The sequence below is a fragment of the Oratosquilla oratoria genome, chromosome 7, assembly GCF_046742065.1.
Source record: "Oratosquilla oratoria isolate Oo_2021 chromosome 7, ASM4674206v1, whole genome shotgun sequence".
Classification (NCBI taxonomy): Eukaryota; Metazoa; Arthropoda; class Malacostraca; order Stomatopoda; family Squillidae; genus Oratosquilla; species Oratosquilla oratoria.
The window spans coordinates 22,701,160-22,721,159 of record NC_134783.1 but is presented as its reverse complement, the minus strand read 5'-3'; the positions used below and the strand labels follow the sequence as shown (position 1 = coordinate 22,721,159).

At 40.0% G+C, this 20,000-nt stretch overlaps 1 protein-coding gene across 3 annotated transcripts in view; it reads right to left on the bottom strand.

Annotated features, from left to right (window-relative positions):
• Window positions 1-20,000, bottom strand: part of Cad87A (cadherin 87A) — a 324,473-nt gene that overhangs the window by 129,068 nt on the left and 175,405 nt on the right. For all 3 annotated transcript variants that reach the window (XM_076187818.1, XM_076187819.1, XM_076187820.1), the window contains 2 exons: window positions 16,909-17,117; window positions 6,756-6,887 (listed from right to left, as the gene is read on the bottom strand). In XM_076187818.1, coding sequence (XP_076043933.1) covers window positions 6,756-6,887; window positions 16,909-17,117 — 341 coding nt within the window. The remainder of the gene's footprint in view (window positions 1-6,755; window positions 6,888-16,908; window positions 17,118-20,000) is intronic.

Here is a 20,000-nt window from a genome sequence, read left to right as displayed (position 1 = left end):
GTAAGAATAGAGAAGCACAGGTAACCTACATAACAGCAATTCAAGTGTCCAGCTGCAATGAATGTTTCACCTGCCCTTACCATCGTCATGAAGACAATCATTCGTCTGCCCAGCTTCCTGTGCCCCTGCCCCAAAGACATCCAAGATTCTCTAAATAGTTCCGCGTCGTCTTTTGAGGTCAAATGATGTTTCCCGAACGTACTCATCCCCTAATCCGGGGAAAGAGGGCACAAACCCATTTCACTCTTCAACTGCATGGGCAATACCATGGAGAGAATGGTTCTGAATCACTTTGATCTTAAGAGAGCCTTCGAATTGGCCAGCCCTTAAGCCATACTTTCCCTACTGGGCGAGAGGTCTCCTGCAATGGATCAAGGATTACCTCTACAACCGGTCGGCGGTAATTCCATAATAGTATGTTTGCCTATGTGGTCGATGGCTAGAGTATAGTGGAGGATGCCAAGGACACTTTTTTGGAGAACTCCTTGTTGAATATGTTGAGAGGGCTGGGTCTCCAAGGGTACTCGGAAACCTGGAGGAATTAAGACCTCAAGATACCTAAGGCTCAGTGGTTACCTAAAGAGAAAGAACTTGAGTTGGATCCACCACCTGAAGGCGTTATCAAGTATTTCTTTTAATTAAAAAATAACGGCGTATACTTCTTAGTTGTTAACAAATGCGATGCGAAGTGTTGGTTCTAACTGCACCGGGTTATTTGCTAGAAGAGATTGGTGTGCCAGCTGTCAGGAAATAGGAATGAAACAAAATTTCCAAAAGTTTTCAAAGGTAATATGTGCGGGGAATTGGGAGATGGCTGTTTAGGAAAGTTTTATCTTTTCTTGGCGATGGGGTAGGTGCCCTCTAACCACATTCAGTTGAATAGTTTCAATATGAAGAATATTGCGGTTGGGTGTACGTGATGTATATATCATAGCGTATGTTGTCTGGACGGACGGACGGACGGACGGACGGACGGGGAGACAGAGACAGACAGACAGACACACACACACACACACACACACACACACATACACACACACAGTAAGAGAGGAAAGTGGGAATCCTGCTTCTATAAGCAGTCGATTGTAGTCTCGAGAGGTGTAAAGTTAGGTGGTGGCAAGGATTCAAAGGTAGTCTTTATGGATATGAATTAGGGTTTGGTTTGTATGGAGAAAGGGAAAAGAGCACTGAGGTGATTTATTTGAGAATTTGGAATACTTTTTTCACACTTTGGAGAAACAAAATTGAGAGGTGATTAGTGCCGAGTCCCAGGTCTTTCGCGGTTTTCAAGATGGCAGCCTCCATGAGCACTTGCAGTGATTTCAGGTAAGGAATAAATAAGTAGTAAAAACACACGGAAGGGGGTACTTCTACAAAGATGAATATTGCAAATAAACCATTCTCTAAATGAGAAAACGAACATATATCATCTTACAATATCATATGATTTTTAAGCAAATAATTGACAGAAAATATTCAGAGCAATGATCTACGAAATCTCGACTTTTCTTCCAGTTGATCATGAATTGGATGTGCTACATCATATGCCAGAAAACCAATAACAAAAGATCGAATGCAGGTGCTGGCTATGATACTCTTGTTCGAGATGCCAGAGGTTTAGGAAAAGCTGGTGTTGCTGTGATTAGCTGGTCTGATGTAAGTAAAGAGGAAAGTAAACAGATCTTGCTTGATAACAAAGTTTCTTGGTACGAGTCGTGTAGAACTCGCTTTAATGATACTTTAATGATACCTAGCTACAGCGTGCTGAAGTTGAAGAAGAGGATGAAGATGATAACGAGAGACACACCCTTTTAAAGAGGAACCAATAGGGTCAAATTTTTCCATAAACTGGGCTGGAGACATTTAATAATAATACATACATACATATACCAACGTTTTTTTTTTTTTTCTTACAAGGAAGGTAGCCAAAAATAAAGACATAAAATCCACTCCACTTCCATTCACCACCCCTCCCTCTTTCTTATCTTGGCTCCTTCTGGATGACGGGTCATCCCTGCATCTCGCCTACTGCCGTGGGTCAGAGGCAATGCAGCAAGACACAACACATCGGCTTGCTAGCAAGACCGCTTCATTTAATCCCCGACCCATTACCCTTGCATTTACTTCTCGCACCACCACATCAATGTATAAATTGAACAGCCAAGGCGACATAATACATCCATGGCCAAGTCCCACCTTTACAACAAACTACTCACTCTCTCCATTTCTAATTCTCACGCAGGCTCTACTACTCTCGTAAAAAAAAAAAAAAAAAGACTGCTCTTAATAGCTTTCCTCCTATTACATACAGTATATCTACAATACCCCACACAATGTCTTTCTACCCTGTCATAAGCTTTTTCCAAATCCATAAAGGCCCGAAAAACATCCTTACCTTTTCCTAAAGCTCCCCATATATCTGTCTTACAACAAAAATCTGATCTACGCAACCCCTACCTGTTCTAAACCCGCACTGCTCCTCACCAATTACTCCCTCCGTTCTTCTCCTAATTCTCTCATTCAAAACCCTCCCATAAGCTTTCCCAACTCAAACTGATCCCTCTGAAACTACTACACTCACACTTATTCCCTTTTTCCTTTGTAAAGTAGAACTATACAGGCATTGGAAGTCCTCCAGTTTTCCGGTACTCTACCCTTTTTTGGACATACATTAAACAACCTCAGCAGCCAGTCCCCCATCACTGTACCTCCTTTCTTAAGACACTCCGCATGACACCCAACCAACCCAGGTCCCTTACCTGCTCTCATCATTCTAATAACTGCTGTCACCTCATCTTTCCTTATTTCTCCTCCATCTTCTTCATTCATCACTGTCATTTTCTTAGCGCTTCCCACTGCAACTACCTGTCTTCCCCTATCCTCCTTCACATTTAGCAACTTCCTAAAATACTCTGCCCATCTTCCTCTCATTGCCGTCTCTTCCATTATCATCTTTCCATCTGCAGCTTTTACCTTTTCTTCTCTACTTGGTTCACCTACTCTTCCTCTCTTAATTTCTTTCTAAACATATTTTTATCACTTTCAATTTTTTCTGTCATACTCTTACTCCATTTCACATCTGTACTCCTCTTTGCCTCCTCTATCTTATGTTTTACTTCTCTTCTCTTTTCTTTGTACCTCTCATATGATTCTCTCATCCTATTTTGTAACCAATCTGTGAATGCTCGCTTTTCTCCTTTACAACCTTCTTTGCTTCATCACCCCACCACTCACTACCCTTCCTTCTATTTCCTCCTGTCTTCCTTGTTCCATACACCATCTTTGCACGCCTTGCAAAGCCACCCTTGAACCATCCCCATTCCTCCTCCACTCCTAGTTCTACTCTATCCTTCACTCCCTCCCACTCTTCTCTCAGCTTCTTGTACTCCTCCTTTTATTTCTCGTTTAAGCAGTTTACTCTAAGTACCTCCTGACCTTTTGTCCTTTTCCTCTTTCTCCATCTATCCTCCATTCTCAACTTACCTTCCACCAAAAAATTATCTGATATTCCCCCACTCTCTCCCCTTAGAACACGTACACCCAAAATAACAGATAAATAAATGCAATGTCTGTTTTTCTTTTCTTTTCAACCCTGCCCTCATTATGCAGTCCCATAATAAAAGTCAGCACCCCGTGAAACGCATTTCAAATTTCGTGCCATGTAAAACTTGGTTGATGATGTCAACTTGAACGATCGTGAGGGCGCGCTGTTGAGATTTTTTTTACGCTTCGTAATAAGATGCGAATATTTTTTTTACACAAATGGTATTGTCTGGTTTGGGTAATTATTACATATGAACAAAAGAGCTGCAAGGCACGAAGTTTTACCGTCAGACTATCGATTCCTTTTTAAGTCCTATGAAATCGAGACGGTCTAGTAGTGGCCGTTTTAAACCACAAAAGCTAGAGTTTCTTTTAGTAGGAGTATGACAATTCTGAAAACCTGCATCGTGCTTCTACGTTAGGAGTGAACCAGGACGTCTGAAATTGCACTAAACTTTTGAAAGATAATAGGTTGATTGCAAAACTTTCTTCTGGTGATCTGATTAAGTTACAATTGCTGCTAGGTACTATACACAGTGTCTTGTCAGCTTGTATAACAAGACGCTACCGATAAAGCAGGCTTCCAAACCCAACGCCGACGATTAATCATTCGACTTAGATAAGCTTACTTTTGCCGAACTAATTGCAAAGATCGAAAAATCCTTGAAATAAACAAGGCAGTAGTACTATCACTGTCAAAACTGATTAAAATATTCCACCAAAAACTACATGAGCTAGGGGCAGAACGTGGAATGCCCTGACCTGACTGTATACTTTCAAGGCAAGGAAATTCGTCTATTTTCAAGGCATGACATTTGAGGGATTCTAGATGACAGCCCGTATCGTGAAAGGACTTACTTAAAGTGAAAACCTCATTTAATGGAACCTTTTCCTCGGAATGTCAGAAGCAATCAGTTCCAACCAAGATGATCCCTCAGAGAGTCAGGCATGCAATTCGATTGCATAATTAGTTGTCTTTAACAGTATATCAAGGGCCCGTTGCCGGCCTGAAGCTACTGCTAGCACGCACCATAAACGATTAAGAGAGTGCCCCTTAACTATATACACAACCTTGAAGATACACGGCACAAGAGACAGGTCTTTAATGGATGTTTTCTACAAGCTTGGCCTGTGCGTGTCGTACGATCGCTTCCTATCTCTACAGAGATAACTAACAACGTTATAGAGAGGTAAATATCATTCTATTTTCTATTGCGAACTACTTGGAATAATACATGTTTTGCGGCTTCATCAATAATAAAAGCAATAAATACATAGTCCTTATTGTACAGGAATGCAATTTCTCGTCGCTTTCTACTGTGACATAACTAGCTAGGCAGGTTGATAGATTTCTCAAAGCACTTAGAAATGTAATACTTAAGGAAAGGAATGCTCAGTTTAAGTGAGATTTTCTGTTTGATGGGCTGTTTATTACTTCTTTTCTAAAATCGTGTTCTACTTTTTTCTATTGCTAGATATGAAATTGAAGTGGTCGTTTGCCCATCTAGACCAAGAGAAGATCTGTTTACCACTCCTTGAAAGGTGTTGAGTGACCTACGGATCAGGGGGAAATGTGTGTAATGTCCCAGTGCATGACGTGTCCTCCTCCCTAGGTCCAACTAAAGCACCAGTTTTGCCGATGTGCCATGCCCTAGCAGGATGTGACACGGTGTCATTTTTCCGTGGATGAGGCGAGAAGACGGCGTGGGACATATGGACTGTCTTGCCGGAACTAACTCCAGCGTTATAGGCCCTTACGTCGTCACCTGAAAACATCAATGAAGAATCCACGACTGTTCTAGAGAGGTTTGTGGTGTTAATGTATGACCGTACCAGTAACCTTACGGAAGTGGACGAGGTGAGACAGGATCTCTTCTCAAAGAAGTCTACAAGAGCTTGACTGCATACCACCAGCGAGGGTAGTTCTTGAGCAGCATATTAAAAAGATTTGGGTTCAAGGGAGGGTCTGGGAGCAAACCCCTCTCCCCCAGCAAGTTCTACCAAGCCCAGCAAATGGGGGGAGGATAGGAATAATAACGTCTCAAGTGGGAAAATGTACGCGTATCTTATTGTGTCTTGGTCTGTAATTTACCAGCGCTTCTATCCATGCGGACAATATCGCGCAATTGTGTCTCTTGTAGGTACAGTTTCGAATTATTGAAGAAGGTGTAGATTTCTCCCGATTTAGGATGAGTCTACAAAAAATCCATCAAAAAGATTGATGCATTAGTGTTTGGGTTGCTGGGGTACAAGTACGGGTATGGATTGCGTGTTAGAACAGGGTCAGAACCTGCTATACCCATGCTTTGGTAGTGGGTGATCCCTTGTACAAACCAGATTGATGGTGTATATCGAGGGGAGATGGGTGTGTCCATGTTTTGGCAGAAGGAAGGTATTTTTGATGTTTGAGAGGTAGTGAGAGAGAAACGGTGACTTGGATTCTGTGGATGAGGAACTGAAATATGACGGGCATTTTTTTTTTTTGGGGGGGGGGATCTGGGAGGGCTGCTGCTATAGGGCTGCATACTGCATCACCATACTGGAAGCTGCTCCCCAGCCATGTGAAAGATGGGTAGGTTATGTTTAAGGCATCTTTTATGGCCCTTTTTTCCATGATGGATGAGCAAAGTAGACCCTAAAAATGACTGCTCAGACATGTAGGTGACTACCGAGCTGTACCGCCCTCCCTTTACAAGTACCTGGATCTCACTCGGTCTGCACCGTCAATGTGTGGGTTATGGAAAGAGGCTTCCAGAGACCACCCTCTCCCCCACCCACCCACCCACCTAATGCCATGCACCATAGTTGGCAGGGCTTGTTAGTAGGAGAAGCGAAGTTATTGTTACATGGTCGAGGGAAGTCATGGCAGTGGGTGAATATGCTACCAGTCAGTCAGTCAGTACTCCACCTTTTGGCATCGACTTGCCAGGTGGGAAATAGTCCTTCATGTTACCATGTGGAGGTGAAGCAACACTTGGCTCAGAGGAAAGCCAAGCACACTTTTTCTTGTTTTGTTACTCTTCTAGTCAAGCAAACAAGCTATTCATCATCATTATCATCATCATCTTCATCATCATCACCACCAATTAGAAGGATGATGCGTCGCTTCAGTCATACGCAGACGCCATTCTCCACGGTTTCTCCTAGCAAGCTTCCATACAGACTCACTTCCATGAATTGAGATGCATTTAACACGAATATTCAATACTTACCAGCCTGAAAGAGGGCGGATTATCGTTGGTATCCAGGACAATGAGCGAGACGGGAACTCTAACGAGGTTGTTGTCTGTGCCTCCTCTTACTTCATCCTCTGCCGTCACCAGAAGCCGCAGCGTGTCGTTTTTCTGCAGGGGGGAGGAAAGAAGACAAGAATGTTAGTCCAACCGTTAAGTAAAACATGAAATCATTACGGTTTAATCTAAAGTGACGGAAGAAGAAACGCAAGTGTAATATACTACATTTGAATGTGCGTGGGAGGTGCATAGTCGTCTCTACGTGAGGTGGAGGGAACAACGAAAAAATAGGTGGGGGAAATGTTGGAGACGCATAGATGTTGTAAGATATATATATATATATATATATATATATATATATATATATATATATATATATACAATTAGATAAAAATATTAAATGCTTAGACACATTTTCTCTCAATATGCCCAGGTTATGCAATCATATACGGTAGCTAATTCTTCTCCTTTCATAGTTTAAAATTCTCGAGGGAGGGAGGGAGGGAGGGAGGGAGGGAGGGAATGCCATCCAAGAGACGAGATCAAGCGATGAATTCTAAGAAAATTCAATGTAGACGGAAAAATGGTGAACGTTCTAACATACTCTCATCGTTGTAAAACACCCCTCGTTTGTCGTGATGTTGCAAGTTATCTTCATACAGAAAGTTTTGCATATGGAAATGGAAATATCAAGTCCAGAGGAAATAAATTGCAGTTTTGTGCGGCGCCAGTAAAACGAAATAGATTCTATGGGCGAGTCAGTGGAGGCGGCGGTGGCGGTTAGTCCACTCGCATGCAGTAAGTGAAAGATGTGCTGGAAGGCAGAAGGCAGAACAATAGTCTCAACGTTTTGATCTAGTTAGAAGACATTGCCCTTGCCAAGTGGCTGCTGTCCTTTGTAGCTTTTATTTAAGAAAACGCCAAGGGGTTTCATTTGGCTAAAGGACTGTTAACAATGTGGCCAGCCATGCCCGTGCAAACACATTTTCCAGGTTTCCAGGTTTCCAGGTTTCCAGGTTTCCAGGTCCATATAGTATACTATATGGACCTTGGTCCCGTCCAACAGTTTCATTCGTATGTGGATCAACTCCGAGTAGAAGATGACCAACCAGCTCAAACCTGGAACTGGTCACGTAACAGGTCAAAACCTAAAAAAAAATGACGAACAGCAAAAATGGGTCACTGAAATCGTATTGCATACATCCCGTTTGACAATGACTTTTTATTTTCTAATTAGTATCCTCAAGCGTCAATCCGGTTATAATTTGTCATGAGACATTTATGTGTGAGTGATTAAATAAGTGATACCCCCTTCCTATTCTTATCATTTTGCTGCCATCATTCTCTTTCCTTTATTTTCGCAGCTTCCCTCTGGTGGCGAAAGGGTCCAATTCTCCCTCGGTTAGACCCCGTTGTCACGGCGCTAGATTTGTTCACATAACAACACTCTATGTTCGGATGTCTCGACGTCGGGTGCAGATCTATTTCCGAACACAGATATCACTTATTGGGCGCGATGGGACAATACGGCCTTAAATAACATATTAACACTGTAAGTCCTCGCATAAGTTACAAAAATGTGAATGTTTGCACTTGCTGGAAGCTCTTCCACATTTGTCGAATAAATGTTTACGTGGTGACTTTGGTTGGAACAGCGTCTGCAACATATGCGCAAATGAAGCGAACGTAAAAAGTTGCAGCATTCATTATCATTTAGGTCAAGTACTAAGTGTAAGAATAAAAATAGAACTGAAGCTAAAGATAAAACACTGTTAAATCCAAAATACAACTTAACATGAAAAAACTGGTGTACTACACACGCAGGCACACACACACACACACACACACACACACACACACACACACACACACACACACACACACACACACACACACACACACACACACACACACACACACACACACACACACATATATATATATATATAATATATATATATATATATATATATGTATATACATATATATATATATATATATACATATACATATATATATATAAATATACATATATATATACATATATATATATATATATATATATATATATATATATATATATATATATATATATATATATTATTGAAAGATGGACGACAGTTGATTGGCGCTCCGGGAGTGGACGGGGGGCGAAAAGGAGGAATGGGGTTGGTTAGGAAAGGAACGCGGTATCGAGCATGTGGGTTATAAATTCGTTGATTTCTCTCCATGTACATGCACACACTGAAGAAATTCTGATATGAGTGAAACGTCAGTGAATAAATTCTCCAACGATTCTCGGTGTTTACCTCACAACCCTACTACTCACACACCCGACTGTCACTACGTCGGTCCGGGTTCGAATCCCGCCCAGGGCTGAAATAATTTCAGTATCGCTGCGCTTCGAGTCGTTACTCGTACTCTCTTGGGCGGGGCGTTGTGTGTGTGTGTGTGTGTGTGTGTGTGTGTGTGTGTGTGTGTGTGTGTGTGTGTGTGTGTGTGTGTGTGTGTGTGTGTGTGTGTGTGTGTGTGTGTGTAAGGTCACAGCATTACCCATAGATCGGTCATACGAGCTCTGAGCTCTGTTCCAGGAGGGAAAAAATAGCTGTCGATCATGAGTCCAACACGTGATCCAAAGACCATGGTGGTGAATCGCACACACACACACACACACACACACACACACACACACACACACACACACACACACACACACACACACACACACACACACACATACATATATATATATATATATATATATATATATATATATATTTATATATATATATATATATATATATATATATACATACATACATGTATATATATATAAATATACATGTATATATACCATATATATGTACATACATATATATATATATATATATATATATATATATATATATATATTTATATATATATATATATATATATATATACCCAAAGGCAGCGTATTCCAAGTATGGGATGACCAATAATCTATATAATTGGCTGACGATGACCTAACTTTTGAAGTCAAAAGATCGAGCTAACATTCTATTTGCTCTCTCTAAGACAGGAATACGATACTCAAGTGATTAAAGGTAGTTATCAGTAATTACCCTAAGATCTTTTTCTTTCTTCCCTTTGGTTAGTTTTCCCAAAATAGGACATAATCTTCAAATGAACTTGTCGCCTTCGCGACTTTCCTGACAACTGCAGGCCCACATCTACATATTATGAAAGCTAGAACTTTATGGATGGGGATGACAGGTGGTGATGGATACGGAGCTACCTAGTGTAGGCCTTATGGTCTTTTGCAGTCTCCTTCATTCTTATGTTCATTAGGATGAAATTATCTGTATTTTGTGTATTCATTTAACCCTTTTGCTTCGCAGAGTTTCCCTCGGCTGAATAGTCGATCGACGGCAACCAGAACAAAGATACAATTCACAAGCAGTAGTGATCGACAGAATGATTATTACAGGCGCCCTCAAACGGCAACAAAATTGTTAACATTAACAAGATAATGTCATTATGTGCTTTTGCGCATTTTTCCAAAACATGATAAGAAATGTTACGACTATGAGCTATACCTTACTCCACATGCGCATAGGTCACATGCCACAGGACATTCGCATAACTTGTATTATTGTATATTGTTTATGACCAAATGTTGATGACGAAAACTCACTAATACTGACGGCATCGTGGCTGCCACTAGAACGCCTCACGTACCTTATTTATTTGTAGCTTAGTATTAAGATTAATTAGGTTGCCTATCCCATCCCTTCATATTTCGGCAGCGTTTCCATTTATTATTTTTTTTTTCAATAATAAACATTGAGAGAACTTGGAGGAAGTCCACTTTTCATTAAAGATCTCACATACTTGCATAGTACTCGTAGATAATGCCTTTGTTTAATCCCACCTCCTGTTATTCAGTTCAAATTAACTTCAGCCTTTACCCTCTCAACCCCGTGCCGTTCTCATTTATCAGCACAAGTAATATTTTTGTTCGTCTTATTGTAATGAACAGGAAACAAGCTGCGTTCCTGTAATTCCGTTCCTTTTCCTCCGTTTACTATACCTATTTTTAAATTCGTTGTGGTTTTAAATTGAATTGTATCTTCTTTTAACGATTCACAGAGATAACGTATCTTGTGGGTGTATTTGCTTGTGTGTATTATATATATATGTATATATATATATATATATATATATATATATATATATATATATATATATATATTATATATATATGTATATATATATATTAATGCTGGATATACACCCTCTCTTCATTTTTTTTTTTTTTTTTCGTTTATCTGATTTGGAAGTTTATTCACCTGTTGAATTATTTTCATGAAATGAATTCGAAAAGTAATATTCGTTCAGACTTTAGTAGTAAATATTTTTGTAACTGGATTGCTGAATGAAAAGAAAAAATGATAATATATTTCACCAGTTTCCATTGTTTGTTAGTATGTTATTAATTTGAGAGCATTCTAAAATCTGTGAAGTGAGGTATTGTATCTCATCGAATTATGAGTGACTGTACTGATATTGTTAGTGCAACCAACAGTAAATTAGATAAATGACTGACACAACTAAAATGTTCATCACCATGACATCTAATCGGTATGACCTTTAACCCTTAATTTTTTTTTAGCTGATCCATGTAATCTTCATTTTACTGTAACTCCCCAGTTACAAAAGTGATGGAATGAAACATAAGAATAGAGATGGAGAACTATATTGCATCTATTTTCCAGCCTGAACTTGGTGTGTGGGTTTGACGAGGACCATACTGCCTCCATGTGAGCGGATTGCTGCTCATGTTGATGCCCTCTCCATATTGGCACAATGCTGTGCGGCATTTCGAGAACATCGTACGTTTGGCAACGCGGCAGATCGGTAAAGTAAACATTTACATTTCTGTGACGTTCGTGAGAACTCTCATACTGCTACTGCAGTTTCATTTCGATGTGAACGTGCTCAAGTTAGGTTCTACCAGATGCAATGATATTCTTAAACAGGCGTGAGTGAACTAAGAAAATATCAAAGAGATAGGTCCATGCTTCAAGTTATGAAATCCTTCTAAATGAAGTACAAAGGTGCCTAAGTAAACATTGATACAAAAAAGGATATTGGTAGGAAGTCAATAACCACCAGTGATGATATATGCGTCCTAATTACTACAAATGAGTTCCTGAATTCTGTTTGAAAGGGTAGATCGACAGCATTTGAAGCAGATGGACGAACATACGATATTAACTTTTTGATTACCTTAGATGAAAGGCCTATTTCAGATCTCATTATTTTTTTTGTCCTACGAAAGCGGCAATGGTTACAGACCCATATCGCTTACATCGTATTATACAAGATGATAGAAAGAAGTGTACTGAATAGACTTACACAGAAAATAGAGTTGCTGATATATGAAAATATATATGGTTATATGAAGAGAAAATATACAATAGTGACTGTTCTCAAAGACCTATACAATGGTGACCTAACTTGCAGACTAGATCACAAAGATGTGTTTGATAAGACTAGTAAAAGATGATTCTGGAGAAATTAGTAAGGATATCGAAGGAAAATTACTCTCGGGGATTGGAGATTACTTAAACAACAGGAAAACAAATATTTGGATTCGAGATGGAAATCGTGAAAGGAGTTGGAACTGGGTAGACCACAGTAGGCTAAGGTGTGCAAAGTCCTATCCTACTTGGTGTAATAAAGGACTAATTTGGGAGACATTACAATCTTGGTGCGCAAAATATTGTATACACTGACGATACCTTGATACATTGCGAAAGTGAAGTTGCAATTACAAAGGAGGAGCATGCCAACAGGAGACCTTTTGGTCCATAACTAGGTTGGATGCGGAAAAATTATAATAATGATAAATAAAGAAAAAAAAATATATATATATAATAATATAAATAATGATAAATAGAATAGATAAATACATAGCTGTGGTTAAATGATAAACAAACAGGTAAATAGTAGATAATAATCGATAACTAACAATAAATAAAAATCAAGCAAATAATAAACAAACAAATGATAACAAATAATATAAAATAAATGACAGTCATTACAGCATCTTGCTTAGGTGTTTATCTAAACGAATCTTAAAGCTTCGAACTGAACTACATTGCACTGCCTCTGCAGGAAGTTTGTTCCATTCATTAACTGCACGGTTGGTAAAGTTGTGTCTACCCACTTCCAAATTAAATATATTTCGTGACAGATTGAGACCGTTATTTCTTGTCGGATTATCATTCAGTGTGAAAATTTTGTCACTTTTGATGTTGTCAATTCCCTAAAGAATCTTAAAGACCTGTATCAAGTCACCTCTGAGTCTACGCCTTTTTAGGAAAAACAGATTCATATGTTTTAGTCGATTTTCCTATTATTTATTTTTTATATTTGGAATCAGTTTTGTGGCTCGCCGTTCTGCATGAACATCGGATTAGTTATAAATGAAAAAGACTTAAAATCAAATAGTAATAATAATAATAATAATAATAATAATAATAATAATAATAATGATAATGATAATGATAATGATAATGATAATGATAATTATAATTATAATTATAATAATGATAACAATAATAATAATGATAATGATAATGATAATAATAATAATAATAATAATAATAATAATGATAATGATAACAATGATAATTATAATAATGATAACAGTAATAATGATAACAATTATAATGATAATAATAATGATAATAATAATGATAATATTGATAACAATAATAATAATAATAATAATAATAATAATAATAATAACAATAATAATAATAATAATAATAATAATAATAATAATAATAATAATAATAATAATAAGGATGATAATGATAATAGTAATAATAATAATAATAATAAAATAAGAATACATATATACATACATATACCAAAGGTTTTTTTCCCCTTACAAGGGAGGTAGCCAAAAAACAAAGGCATAGAAACCATTCCCACCCATTCCATCCTCCTACTCTCCTTCTTATCTTGGCACCTCCTGGATGACGGGTCATCCCTGCATCTTGTCCACTGCCCTGGGTCAGAAGCAGTGACTCAAGACACAGCACATCCACAGCAAGGCCGCTTCATTAAATCGGCGACCCCTCCTCTCCTTCCCCTCATGCAGAAAAGGAGAGGACAGGAAGAAATTCCTTCGGACTGAGTCAAATATTTCTCATACATACTACCTCACCCCCCATCCCCCCATCCATTCCACCTCATGCATCACAACATTATCCATATACAACCATTTTTCATTCACCCGTCTTTTGCCCTCTCCTGTCCTTCCTCAACAGACATTCCCTCTTCCCCAAAGCCCCTTTCACCCCATCCATCCATCTCATCCTAGGTCGCCCCCTCATGTTCACTCACTCCACATTTGCCATCCATACCTCTTTTACTAGTCTTTCTTCACTCATTCTTTCCATGTGTCAAAACCATTCCAATACTCTTTCATCAACCCTATCTCCCAACTCCCTTACCACCCCTGTTCTCCTCCTCACCTCCTCATTTTTCACCCTATCCAGCCTAGTTACCCCTATCATACTTCTCAGACACCTCATCTCAAACACATTCAAACTTCTTCTCTTTTCCTCTCTTATGTTCCATGCTTCTACCCCATACAGTGCTGTTAGCACAATCACTCCTTCATACAATCTCCTCTTAGCATCCATTCCCAAATGTCTATTTCTCATTACAATTTTAATCCACCAAGGCTTTTACTCGCTTCTCTCAATCTACATTCTATCTCTACCTCCACTCCTCCCTTTCCTGCCACATTCGCACCCAAGTATCTAAAACTATCCACTTCCTCCAGTCGCTCTCCCTTAATGCTCACTTCCAGTCTGTTGCCACTTTCACCCCATGTACATCTCATCACTTTACTTTTACCTACATTTTTAGCTGAGTTCTATTAAATCTACCATATATTATTGAGCACGGGTATTAATATTGTATTCTGAAATTGAGACTAGAATCTTGGAAGTAATACAAAGCAAAACAATGAGCATAATCTTGGTTTGTCCATAGAAGTAATGACAATGGAGTTCAGAGTCCCTGGCGCTGCATCCAGAATTAAAGAACCAGCCATAGTCACATGTTACAGAGCAGCAGCAGAAGGATATGTTCACCTCGAATTTTTTATTGAAAGACAGAACATCATACATACATATACCAAAGGCTTTTTCCCACCTACACGGGGGGTAGCCAAAAAGAAAAAGGCATAGAAACCACTCCCACCCATTCCATTTCCCATATATTCCACTCCCCTCCACCCTCCTCCCTCCCTCTTATCTTGGCACCTTCTGGATGACGGGTCATCCCTGCATCCTGTTCACTGCCCTGGGTCAGAAGCAGTGTCGCAAAAAATCTGCTAAATTCAAAGTGAATAGCTAAACGCGAAAACGTCATAGAATAATAGCAGCATACAAAGTAATTAAATACTGTGTACGAGAAGAGAGAGATGCTAAATTACAATCATGGTAAAACGATTATGTTAACATACTGTTGGAAAGAAGACTATAGTTAGATAGAAATAAGACATAAACTCAGCTCTGACTTGTGTGTTTCTTTACCACCCTCCTATCTTCATATATATATATTTATATTTCACTCGACCTCATGATGGATAAAGTGTCCTTTGTCGGCATTCATTATCATCGCATTTCATTTGGGGAATATAGTTACAGTCAGAGACCTTAAGCTCAGTCCGGTGACCGAGTGTCAGACTCTAAGGGCTGCACCTTCTGACGGAGGCGAAGTAGGGTTGACAGGTTTTGATAACTGGCAGCTCCGCTGTCTTTTTTGCAGAACCACCACTCATTTTTGGTCTCGCCACCAGTATCATAGATGAAGGATAATGATGATGATGATGATGATGATGATGATGATGATGATGATGATGATGATGATGATGATGATGATGATGATGATGATGATGATGATGATGATATGGTTTAGTTAAACAAGCTTCCCCCTATTGGAAGGCTAGGACGGTGCCCCTCACAGAGGACTTTGTAGCGTGGAATTTAATAAACCATGCCCTTGGTTCAACTTCGCCGGTGGCAGGACTCGAACCGCCATCCCCTCGACCTTCGTCGCAAGTAAAAGCTTACATGTTAAAATGGAGGATATACAAAATTATACATTATTGAATGATAGTGATAATATAGCTTACAACAAAACAATCACTGTGACAGATTTACGTAATTATTGGTGCTTGTTTGCCAGTGAATGAAAAGCATAACCTATGAAATTTCATTACTATGTTAGAAAGTAATATGCCGGCTGAATTAATTACAACTACTTACCGTAGGTACAAGGAAAATATGTGTGGTAATCACCTGCGACTATGTATTTCCAAAGAGGTTCGATGTTTATATGCCCAAATGATCAAACAATAAGTCTAACATCATGGCTACTGATGTAAATATAGGCATGAAACTCTGGGAACTGAAGGTCTTACAGAAAATATATATATATATATACTTCCAGCATGAATTTTATGACACTGAAGTTTTTGCCTTAATTAGTTAAGTTGTAGTTTTTAATACGAGCAGAGTAAGACCAAACGACAAGGTAGTTCGGGCCGTTGTCATCGGGACCTTTACCTATTTCGTAAAGAAAAAACTGCCAATTTGACTGAACTACAGAATATCGAAATAACCCATTCAACTCCGATAGAATTATTTGAATGATTTAACTCCAACATGCGTGATAGAAAAAACAAATCTTGTCCTATTCTCTCTCCTCTGACAACTAACGTTGGGAGGACTCCACCATCCACCTGATTTTTTTTTTACACCTACGGCTAGGACAGACTAGAAAAAAAAATCGAGGCAATAGTGTTTAATTCTCTTCGACTCGAAGCTGCTCCGAAGATATGTCTCCTTGAAGAGAGATAGACAAAGAACCTATTATATCGTGGAAGCCATGTTCGGTCGAGTGCATCGAACTGCTGACTCCGTTGACAACACTACAGACATTACGGTATGATCGCCTTTGATTCTACTTCGCGAACACGAAGGCTCGACTTCAACCCCCAACGGTACCAGTGAAAGCCACCCACCTCTCCATGAAGAGAGGAACTCTCTCTCTCTCTTACCTCTCGATCTAAAGGCCTGGCGATCCTGACGACGCCGCTGTCGGGGTCAACCTTAAGACGATCTGTCCCCGAGAGGCCAAACTTGACCCTGGAGCCCTCGGGGTCCTGAGCCTGGAGGGTGTAGATGGCCGTGCCGATGGGCGTGTCCTCGTTGACCACGTGAAGATTCATGTCCGCAGTGAGGGTTGGTGGGAGGTTGGCAGCAACGCCTGAGGGAAAAGAAACGTACTCGTGTATATATGTATACATATATGTAGCGGTCAAGATTTTCTCTCTCCTAAACCACTCTCTACCCTTACCTTAAGCTAAAAAAAAAGGGGAATTTTTTTCTCAAACATTTCAATTGGAAAATTTGTGTTCATAAGACTTCAATCTTTTTGCATAAATAAAACGTCTCTTTTGAATTTTCACGACATTCTGACAAGACGCCTTAGAAATTAGCTACATATGTTTTCCATGTATCATGCTTGTGTGATGTCTGTACTCATCACGTAGAACATTTTAATTTGCCTTGATCTCAGTTATGTTATATACAGATTGACCTCTTACTAACGGACTAAAAGGGGGGTAACGGAGTCCGTTGATGTGAATAATCCGTTGATTTGGAGTGTTTTTGTGTGTGTGTGTGTGTGTGTGTGTGTGTGTGTGTGTGTGTGTGTGTGTGTGTGTGTGTGTGTGTGTGTGTGTGTGTGTGTGTATTCACCTCGGATCTGCTGCAGTCTCTGTCGAGACAGCCAGACACCACCCTACGGCAGTGAGCTCAGAGCTCATTATTAGCAGATCTCTGGGAAGGTCTGAGACCACTCACACTCCACACACCGGGACAGCAAGGTCACAACTCCTTGACTAACGTCCCGGACCTACTCGCTGCTAGGTGAACAGGGGCTACACGTGAAAGGAGACAAACCCAACTTGTCTCCGCCCGGCCGGGGAATCGAACCCCGGTTCTCCGGCTTGTGAGGCCAGTGCTTTACCAATCCGCCACCGGGCCGTGTGTGTGTGTGTGTGTGTGTGTGTGTGTGTGTGTGTGTGTGTGTGTGTGTGTGTGTGTGTGTGTGTGTGTGTGTGTGTGTGTGTGTGTGTGTGTGTGTGTGTATTGGGGGGAGATCACCTCTCAAGTTCTATAAAATCATAGTATACGTACATACATATTATACCAAAATACCTGTAATAATATAATTGGTATGTACTGTACTACAGTAATACTAATAATACTGTACTCTTGTAACTTTTATTTACTTTAGCTTTGGGTGGCATAGTGATTGCACAGCACCAAAAACACCGAAAACACAGCGAAAACACCGCAAACGCAGCTAGTAAACGTTCAGTCGTCCACACCGGTCACGATCTTGTTAACTAGTAAACAAAACAAAGTGCGCGCCATCACGCTATCAGCCACTCAGCGGACAAATGCCGAACTAACAGACGCATTCACCCTACCCGCGAAATTTAGATTGTTGGACCGGACCAGCTGATTTCTGACCAGACCCGTGGATTTTGCCCGTTGCATCCGATATCCGGTAATGCGGTGTCCGTTAATGAGAGGTCAATCTGTACAGTGAAATTGCCAAGGCAAAGATATGTGCAACGAATTTTTGTTAATGTTTTTATTGGACATCCTGTCAGACAATGCACTCGTTGCTGTATTTTGAAATAGCTACCAATAATGCACGAAAAGTAATGAGAAATAAAGAAGAAAGCGAGTTCTTTATCACACGACGAGAATTTGATAAGAGAAACAACTGGACTAATTAATACTGAGCATGCTAGAAGGGAGAGACAATCGGTGAAGAGGAGAGTAGCAGATGACGTAGGTGATGATATTATGGTTCAACGACACAACCTCACCCCTTACGTAGGGAGGCTAGGACTGTGCCTTTTACATACGACTTTGTAGTGTGGAATTTCATGAACCATGCCCTTAATTTAACTTCGCCGGTGGCAGCGTTCGAACCGCCATCCCCTTGACACCACAATTAACGACGCCCTAACCCGCTCAGCCACTAAACTTCCTCATGTGTTCAGATTGGAGAATGGAACTATTTCCTACGATGTAGTACAGTTTGAATCGAATTCTTCTAGTAGTGACAAACAAAACATTGAAACTGATATCTCACACAGGATGGAGAACAGACAGATATAATCACTCTAGAATTGATACCAGGGCCACATACAGAATAAACTTGACCACGGCTTAATATAGATACTTTTCGCAGTACTGATCTGAAGAGTTCGTACGCAGAAAGTGAACCCTCCTGGATATCCACCGCACTTTGATGTCACTAAAATACCTAAACTGGATAAAGGTCACCATAAAGAGTTCAAGAAATACCCACATGATGCCCATCCACACCGTAGTAAAATGGCAGACTTGTTCTCTACATCAGAAAACTACGACAAAATCCCCCAACAACAATGACAACAACGCATCACATTAGTCACCTTAGCCGAAGATCAATTACCAGCTAAACCCATCCGACGAGAGTCTCTCTCTCTCTCTCTCTCTCTCTCTCTCTCTCTCTCTCTCTCTCTCTCTCTCTCTCTCTCTCTCTCTCTCTCTCTCTCTCTCTCTCTCTCACCTACCTATTCATTCAACAACCATCAGAATACACCGATAGTCCCCGTTCTAGCCACGGCGTGGGTTATGCAGAAGTGATCCTGACTTAAACAAGACCTGGATTCCCCCCCTCCCCCAGCATCGCCTCTTCCTTACAGCTAAATTCTTCGTCACTCTCACTGCCATATATGTTCTCCATAACTTCCCTCCCTGCATCTTACATAATAATATCATATTCGCTAATTACATTACAAGCAATCTCCACCCTCAAGACCATCCACTGGTTCACGACACCCATTTGTGGATCACCCAAATTCCCGGCAACTTTAAATCTGATCCCTCCTACTGGGTACCATCCTATGTGGGTATCCCCGGTAATGAAGAAGCTGAAATGAGGCTTTAGGGGAAGTATACATATATATATACATATGTATATATATATATATATATATATATATGTGTGTGTGTGTGTGTGTGTGTGTGTGTGTGTGTGTGTGTGTGTGTGTGTGTGTGTGTGTGTGTGTGTGTGTGTGTG